General features: G+C 39.4%; 1 protein-coding gene across 1 annotated transcript in view; it reads left to right on the plus strand.

Moving 5' to 3' along the window:
* The first annotated feature begins 6,863 nt into the window (after nucleotides 1–6,863).
* LOC115296684 (heat shock cognate 71 kDa protein-like) overlaps nucleotides 6,864–8,523 on the plus strand; it is a 2,181-nt gene continuing 521 nt past the window's right edge. Inside the window, exon 1 of the mRNA XM_029945167.1 lies at nucleotides 6,864–8,501. Within this exon, the coding sequence (XP_029801027.1) occupies nucleotides 6,879–8,501 (1,623 nt within the window). The 5' untranslated portion in view covers nucleotides 6,864–6,878. The remainder of the gene's footprint in view (nucleotides 8,502–8,523) is intronic.

Here is an 8,523-nt window from a genome sequence, read left to right on the forward strand (position 1 = left end):
AATATAGTAAAAAATATTGTGACAACTTTGTATGGTGACCAAAAAAAATCTAGTAGCAAGGGAAATAACAGAGTGAAAAGGCAATCTACATATATATTTGCAAACCACATATCTTATAAAAGGTTACTATCCAAAATATATAAGAAATTTCTAAAAACTATTACTAAAGTTCAAAAAACAATTACTAGCCCAGTTTTTAAAATGGATGAAGACTCTAAATAGACATTTCTAAAAAGAAGACATACAAATGGCCAACAGAAAGATGCTCATCATTGCTAATCATGAGAAAAATGCAAATCCAAACCACAGTAAGATATCGCCTCACTTTGAATGGCTACTATCTAAAGACACACACACACATGCACACACACACACACACACACACACACACACACACACACAGAGTATTGATGAGGATGTGGAGAAATTAGAGCCCTTGAACACTGTTGGCGGAAATGCAAATTATGCAACCATTATGGAAAGCAGTAAGAAAGTTTCTCAAAAAATTGAGATGATAGAAGTCTTATATGATCCATCAATCCCTCTTCCGAATATTTATCTAAAATTATTGAAAACAGGATCTTGAAGAGATATTTGTACTCCCATATTCATTGTAGTTTTATTCACAATAGCCAAGACATGAAAATACTTAAATGTCCATTGACAGATTAATGAATGAAGAAAATGTGGTATACATCTCAATAAAATTGGTAAAATTATAATGCCTAGAAAATGAAAGAAGAAAGAAACAAGGAAAGAAACAAACAAAGAAAGAAAAAGTGGTGTATACATACAACAGAATGTTATTCAACATTGGAAAAGAAGGAAATCCTGGGGCGCCTGGGAGGCTAAGACAGTTAAGGGTCCGACTTCGGCTGAGGTCATGATCTCACGGTTTGTGGATTCAAGCTCCGCGTCAGGCTCTGTGCTGACATCTAGGTCAGAGCCTGGAGCCTGCTTCGGATTCTGTGTCTCCCTCTCTCTCTCTGCCTATCTCCCACTCATGTTCTGTTTCTCTCTGTCTCAATAATAAACAAACATAAAAAGATTAAAAAAAGAATAGAAGGAAATTTTATTAATATGTGACAACATGGATGAACCCATAGGACGTTATTTTAAATGAGAGAAGCCAAATACAGAGGGACAAAAAACTGCATGATTCCACAACTATGATATATCTAAAATAGTCAAACTCATAGAAGCAGAAAATAGAAGAATGGTATTTTCCAGGAGCTGAAACAGGAGGAAATAGAGGGTTGCTATTTAATGGGTATAAAGTTTCAGTTATGAAACATGAGTAAGTTCTAGATATCTGTGATACAATATCATGCCTATAGTTAACAATACAATTTTACACTTAAAATTTTAAGAGTGGGGCACCGGGGTGGCTCAGTCGGTAAAGCAGGAGGTTGTTGATTTCAGCTCAGGTCATGATCTCACAGTTCATGGGATCCAGCTCCACGCTGGGCTCTGTGCTGATAGAACAGAGCCTGCTTGATATTCTTTCTCCCTTTCTCTGCCCCTATCCTGCTCCCAATCTCTCTCTATATCTCTCAAAAATAAATTAAAATAAAAAGAACAACAACACATTTTTAAGAGGGTAGATGCCATGTTAAATGTTAACACATTTTTAAAATATAGACTAATCTTGACTTTGTGGATTGAATAATTTTATACACCATTTTTCTCATTAATTCTTCATAATGGCCACTTAAACTTTTTTAAAGTTTATTTATTCTTTGAGAGAGAAGGTGTGAGTGAGTGAGGGGCAGAAAGAGAGAAAGAGAGAATCCCATGCACGCTGCATACTGTCAGCATGGAGCCCAATGGGGGTGCAAATCCACTAACTGCGTGATCATGACCTGAGCCAAAGAAGGACACTTAACCCACTGAGCCACCTAGGTGCCCCTCAATACACTTTTAAAGCAAAAATGAAGGTGGATTCTTCCATTAGTCTAGTAGCTTCAAAATGAAAATAATTTTTTCTAATATTTTCTCCTTAGAGATTAATTCATTATCTTTTAGTTCCTGGAATTCAAATTCATTACTGTCATATATGTACTGTATAATAGATGCATAAGTATAATTTAAGTTTATAAGCATCACCCTATTCGTCGAATTAATAAGAGTAAGAGGAGAAAGAAAAATGAGTCTGGCTGTTCTATAATTAAGTTAGTTATTCAGAAATTCTGCCTTAAAATTTTAAAAAGACCTTTATCTAAATATATGGCCCAGGAAGATATTTTTGGTAACTTCACATAATATTTAAACAATATCTACCATGTGCCTGGCATGCTGACCAATCTCCTGACCTCATCCTCTTCCTCTCTTTGTGTTGCCAGCTTCAGAGACTATTATCAAGGTCAGCAATACGATTCTGTGAAAAGTCTTAGAAAGTTAATGGACCCCTTCCTTCAAAATCAAACACAATAAACCTTGAGGGTTTGGAAAACTAGCTGTAAATGTGAAAAGCATTTTAAGTGTAGAATGAGACACTCTTCTTACTTTATCCTAAATTAACAGCAGCCAGGATTACACAATAATAAAGCAAATGGTGATTATCTCAAGGTTGCCCTAAAGCAAATGCTTGTTTTGGCCACAATTTTGTCTTTAAATTCAGAAGCAGGAACAAAAGAAGCAAGGTATAAATTAGAACCTGAGTTCACACTATCCGTGGGGTACCTTAAAACAAATAGGAGGTTGCTTCTGTGTAGTTACCACCCGCAACCACACCCTTCCACACTGTTACATTTTATTTTCTGAAAACATCTAAAACGGACCGCCTGCCTTTTCAGCGGCTAGCTTCTCCTCATTGGTCATGGTCTCTTTGCTACTATACACTATTCCTTAGAAACTCCTTCCCCACCCTGCCTTGCCTCGTGTGAAATACAAACAGATTAAACTCACTCTTTCACATAGAGGGCTAAGGTCATCAAAATGAAGTGGAAGTGTCATATAAAAAATTTTAAAGCACTAGAATGTATGTATGCCATAAATCAGGCTAAATAAATTGTATACACTTTGAAGTACTGCATGTGAGAATCAGGTAGTTTCCGCTAGAAGCAATAGATGCTTTTGCTACAAGCTCTGTGATGCATCTTAAAGGGCTACATTTCTCCCCTTAAAAGGTTTGTAAATACACTTTTCCTGTTCTCACACACAGAACAATTTTGAAATCATGCCAGGATTTCAAACAAGAAAGACAGAATCTGGAAAAAATTACATACCCATAATTGTGAAACCTGGGACCGTTAGCAATATTGTTAAATCCTTAACAACATCCTGTGTCATTCAAATTCACCTAATTTATTCTTCCCAGGATGTGGTTTATAACTGGGCTTTCCTCTATTAATTGATAAACAGCTGTACGTGCAAAAGAATGAAATGTGGGGGGGAAAGGCTTTATATTGCCAGATAAAATTAATGAACATGGCTCAAGATGAGGGTGAGTCTTGGAAGGAAGTCCTTTCATAACAAAAACTCTCTGGAGTTAATGGAAAGTGTATTCCTATATATGGTTAGGGTTTCATTCTGACTGAATCTGGTTACACAGTGGAACTAGACAACAATACCACTTTGAAGTGTCATACTTTTAATCAGAGAATAAATATTTTTCTTAAAAAATACTAAGAAATATCAAAATCTTTATTCTAATTAGGAAAAATGGTAAACCATAAGAAGCCAGCTGACTGTCCATTTTGTTCACACAGTGATAGATGCCCTGCTTGCCAGCTTGATTTTTCGTGTTTCAGAATGACTGGAAAACTGGGTTAATATTTTACGTGCTTAAGGGTTCTGTCACGTGTGAAGTCTTAGCTGGTCTGAACCTGGAAGAAAAGCCTCCCAAACTGAAATACTAAGCTTACAGAGACAATTTGCTACTTGGAAAATATTTGTTTCTTTAATCATGAAATTTCCTTAAGGAATGAACCATGTTTTGGCTACTGTTAAGGAGTTAATTGTTGTTGTTATTTTTCTACTCCCCCCCCCAGTTATTTTGAATACCTTTGAGAGCTAATTGAAGTCTTTGTATTTTTCATAAGTACATAGTAACTTTAATTTTTAGTAATTAACAGACACACGTCTACTTTCTAGAAGAAATGCTTATTAGACAATATACAAACTTTAGTGGCAACTATATACCTTCTAAGTTGATATAATATTTTATCTCCATCAATACTTTATTCTGTAGATTATTCCTAGAAGCAATACTGAGTATAGAAGTCTCATGACAATTTAAATTCTGAATACTAATAAAAACACACATAGATTGCTGGATTTTTTTTTATTAGAATTGACTTCAAGGTTGAAAAAGAGAGTGGTTTGCATAAAACAGAATTTTTATAAACATTCATGTAGGAAGTCTAGGGCTGGAATGGTAATTAATGACATCAAATGCATAGGCTCCTTTTTGCTCACTGCTCTATCATTTTCAAAGGACCTCATAATCCAAGATAACTACTTCAGTTCCACCCATCACATCTGCATTTTAACCAGCAAGCAAGAATAAAAAAAAATAGTCAGGAGATATAAACATGACTTTTATTTAAGGATACCTATCAGAATTGGTACACAGATATTCTGTTCTCAGACCTTAGTAATCTGACTTTCCCTTGCTGCAAAGGAGACTGAAGAATATATACTATACCTATCACTTAAAAAGCAGATTACATCTATTACCAAAACAAACAAATAAAAACTAGTATGGACTTGGGGTAGGAATATGGATTACTGCTACATTTACTATATCCTATATCTTGCTTAGGGAAAAAACCCAATTTGCATTGCCAAAATCCCCCCAACCATGATAACTGTGCATTTGTAGGGAATTTGTAGCTATTATTATGATAGAATTATTATCAAAGTCCCTGGCAGTTTTTTAAATGGTTATCAGTGACTTCCTGCTGATCGTGGCTCATCAGGATCTGCTGTGTGAAAAAAGTTCTGACACATCCTTCTGTTGCTGTTATGTGCTGGAATAATTCACAACTAGCCATATTGAAGGTAAGTTGATGAAGATACTTCCAACCACAGGATGCCTTGGCCATATGCAAATTAGAAAGCACAGAGTAAACTGGAGGATGCGCTAAGGGCGAGAACATTCCGTTCCTGCTGGAGCCTTTTCTGAGAATGAATTGAGGGGTCCTTGGTCTGCCACTCTCTACCCCCTTAGTCTTAACATTCTAATATGATATAACCAATCTTTGCTGTGAGGTCACTTTTCTACCATTTGTATAATGCGCTGTTAATTCTACTTTTTGAAATTTCCACTTAGGAAATTGACTCCTGGTGTTTTCTTAAGATGTTTGCGCCAGTATCTTCATTCCCTGAGGTTTTCTACATAAAAATGTATATATGTTATTACTGGTTTTTCATTTTTAAAAGGAGAGAATACTTGGAGACATGAGTCTTTTTTTTGGTAATCCTTGTCATTCCTTTCTCTTATCCCTATTTAAGCAAGTTGGTCAGCATGTTTTTATTGCCTCAGGGAATGAATGTAGCAGGGCGGAGAGTTGAAACCCTTGTAAGACATCCTGGCTTTACTTTCACAAAGGTTAAGCCCTGGGGAGAGGGAAAGGATTTGCTACTATAGACAAAACATCTTGTCCGAAAACAGGAAGAGGATTGCAGGGCATACAAAAAAAAATGTGTATTTTAACCAAAAGCGGAAGAGAGGAGTTTCCCTGAATCGGAAGACGCTCTCTTGGGACTGCAGTAGGGTTTCATCTGTGCTCGGCTCTCCTGCAGCGCTGCGGTGGGTGCAGACATGTTGAACATCCCAGGAGCAGTGGGCCTGGAGCCCAGACTCCCTTCAGCACTACAGGAGGTTGGCCAGAACCCAGTGGGAGATGCGGTGATGCAGGTGTGGCTCTGAGAAGCTTCCTGTTCCCTGAGCAGTGCTCATGGGGGGAAGAGCCCTTGGAACTGAGTTAGGCTGCCTGGGACGGGAAAGTACTCAGATGAATGTTTGTGAGTAGTTGCTGGAGACTCATCCCTAAATGTCTTGGCATGCACAAGCATTCTAGAATCCTGACATGAGTTTGGAAAGGGAGAGCCTTGAGTAAGGACCAGAGTATAAAGGTTCTAAATAGAAATTAATTGTAATGAAATAACAGTTATTCACATCTGTGTCAATAGAATCTAAGTCTGTTTATTGTATTGCTTAAACTTTTGACAGTGGCCAGGTTATATGCAACTCTTGAATTTATATGGTTTCTTGACACAAAGTTTTACATTTTTTTACTTCTGCTATCATCTCTTCCAGTATCTGCAAAGTCCTACACCACAAGCATGTGCTTACAAATGAACCAATGGTTTTTATGCAGTTCCTTGGCTTACCTTGGAATTAACACATCTTAGAATTGAAAAGTAATTTAGAGGGGCACCTGGGTGGCTCAGTCTGTTAAGCATCCAACTTCGGCTCAGGTCATGATCTCACGATTTGTGGGTTTGAGCCCCATGGGCTCTGTGCTGACAGCTCAGAGCCTGGAGCCTGTCTTCAGATTCTGTGTCTCCCTCTCTCTCTCTCTCTCTCTCCCTCCCCTGCTCACAGTGTCTCTCTCTCAAAAAAAATTTTAAAAAATTAAAAAATATATTGATAGGTCAAGAATAGATTAGATGAGATCATTGAACACGGCGTTAGCTTTCCAGGCAGCTGTTTTCTTCACGAGCCGGGCCGGGCCCACCCAGAAGCAACTAGGTCTAAGGGACCTGCAGTTGGCATCGATCTTGGCACCACCTACTCCTGTGTGGGTGTCTTCCAGCACGGGAAAGTGGAAATAATTGCCAACGATCAGGGAAACCGAACCACCCCAAGTTATGTCGCCTTTACGGACACCGAACGATTGATTGGTGATGCTGCAAAGAACCAAGTTGCAATGAACCCCACCAACACAGTTTTTGATGCCAAACGCCTCATTGGGCGTAGATTCGATGATGCTGTTGTCCAGTCTGATATGAAGCATTGGCCCTTCATGGTGGTGAATGATGCTGGCAGGCCCAAGGTCCAAGCAGAATACAAGGGAGAGACCAAAAGTTTCTATCCAGAGGAGGTGTCTTCTATGGTCTTGATGAAGATGAAGGAAATCGCAGAGGCTTACCTTGAGAAGACTGTAACCAATGCTGTAGTCACAGTACCTGCCTACTTCAACGATTCTCAGCGTCAGGCTACCAAAGGTGCTGGAACTATTGCTGGTCTTAATGTACTTAGGATCATCAATGAGCCGACTGCTGCTGCTATTGCTTATGGTTTAGACAAAAAGGTTGGAGCTGAAAGGAATGTGCTGATCTTTGACTTGGGAGGTGGCACTTTTGATGTGTCCATCCTCACTATTGAAGATGGGATCTTTGAGGTCAAGTCTACAGCTGGAGACACCCACTTAGGTGGAGAAGACTTTGACAACCGCATGGTAAACCATTTTATTGCAGAGTTCAAGTGCAAACATAAGAAAGACATCAGCGAGAACAAGAGAGCAGTCCGCTGCCTCCATACTGCTTGTGAGCGTGCCAAGCGTACGCTTTCTTCCAGCACCCAGGCCAGTATTGAGATTGATTCTCTATATGAAGGAATCGACTTCTTTACCTCTATTACTCATGCCCGGTTTGAAGAATTAAATGCTGACCTGTTCCGTGGCACCCTGGACCCTGTAGAGAAAGCCCTTCGGGATGCCAAGCTAGACAAGTCCCAGATCCATGATATTGTCCTGGTGGGTGGTTCTACACATATCCCCAAGATCCAGAAACTTCTACAAGACTTCTTCAACGGGAAGGAACTGAATAAGAACATCAACCCTGATGAGGCTGCTGCTTATGGTGCAGCTGTCCAGGCAGCCATCCTTTCTGGAGACAAATCTGAAAATGTCCAAGATTTGCTGCTGTTGGATGTCACACCTCTCTCCCTGGGCATCGAAACTGCTGGTGGAGTCATGACTGTTCTCATCAAGCGTAATACTACCATTCCTACCAAACAGACCCAGACCTTCACTACCTACTCTGACAACCAGCCTGGTGTGCTCATTCAGGTGTATGAAGGTGAGTGTGCCATGACCAAGGATAACAATCTACTTGGCAAGTTTGAACTCACAGGCATCCCTCCTGCCCCCCGTGGCGTTCCTCAGATTGAAGTCACCTTTGATATTGATGCTAATGGCATTCTCAATGTCTCTGCTGTGGATAAGAGTACAGGAAAAGAAAACAAGATCACCATTACAAATGACAAAGGCCGCTTGAGCAAGGAAGACATTGAGCGCATGGTCCAGGAAGCTGAGAAGTACAAAGCTGAAGATGAGAAGCAACGGGACAAGGTGTCCTCCAAGAATTCACTGGAATCTTATGCATTCAATATGAAAGCAACTGTTGAAGATGAAAAACTTCAGGGCAAGATCAATGATGAGGACAAACAGAAGATTCTGGACAAGTGTAATGAAATCATCAACTGGCTGGACAAGAACCAGACTGCAGAAAAAGAAGAATTTGAACATCAGCAGAAAGAGCTGGAGAAGGTCTGCAACCCCATCATCACGA

This window comes from Suricata suricatta, chromosome 7 (genome assembly GCF_006229205.1).
Source record: "Suricata suricatta isolate VVHF042 chromosome 7, meerkat_22Aug2017_6uvM2_HiC, whole genome shotgun sequence".
Taxonomy (NCBI): Eukaryota; Metazoa; Chordata; class Mammalia; order Carnivora; family Herpestidae; genus Suricata; species Suricata suricatta.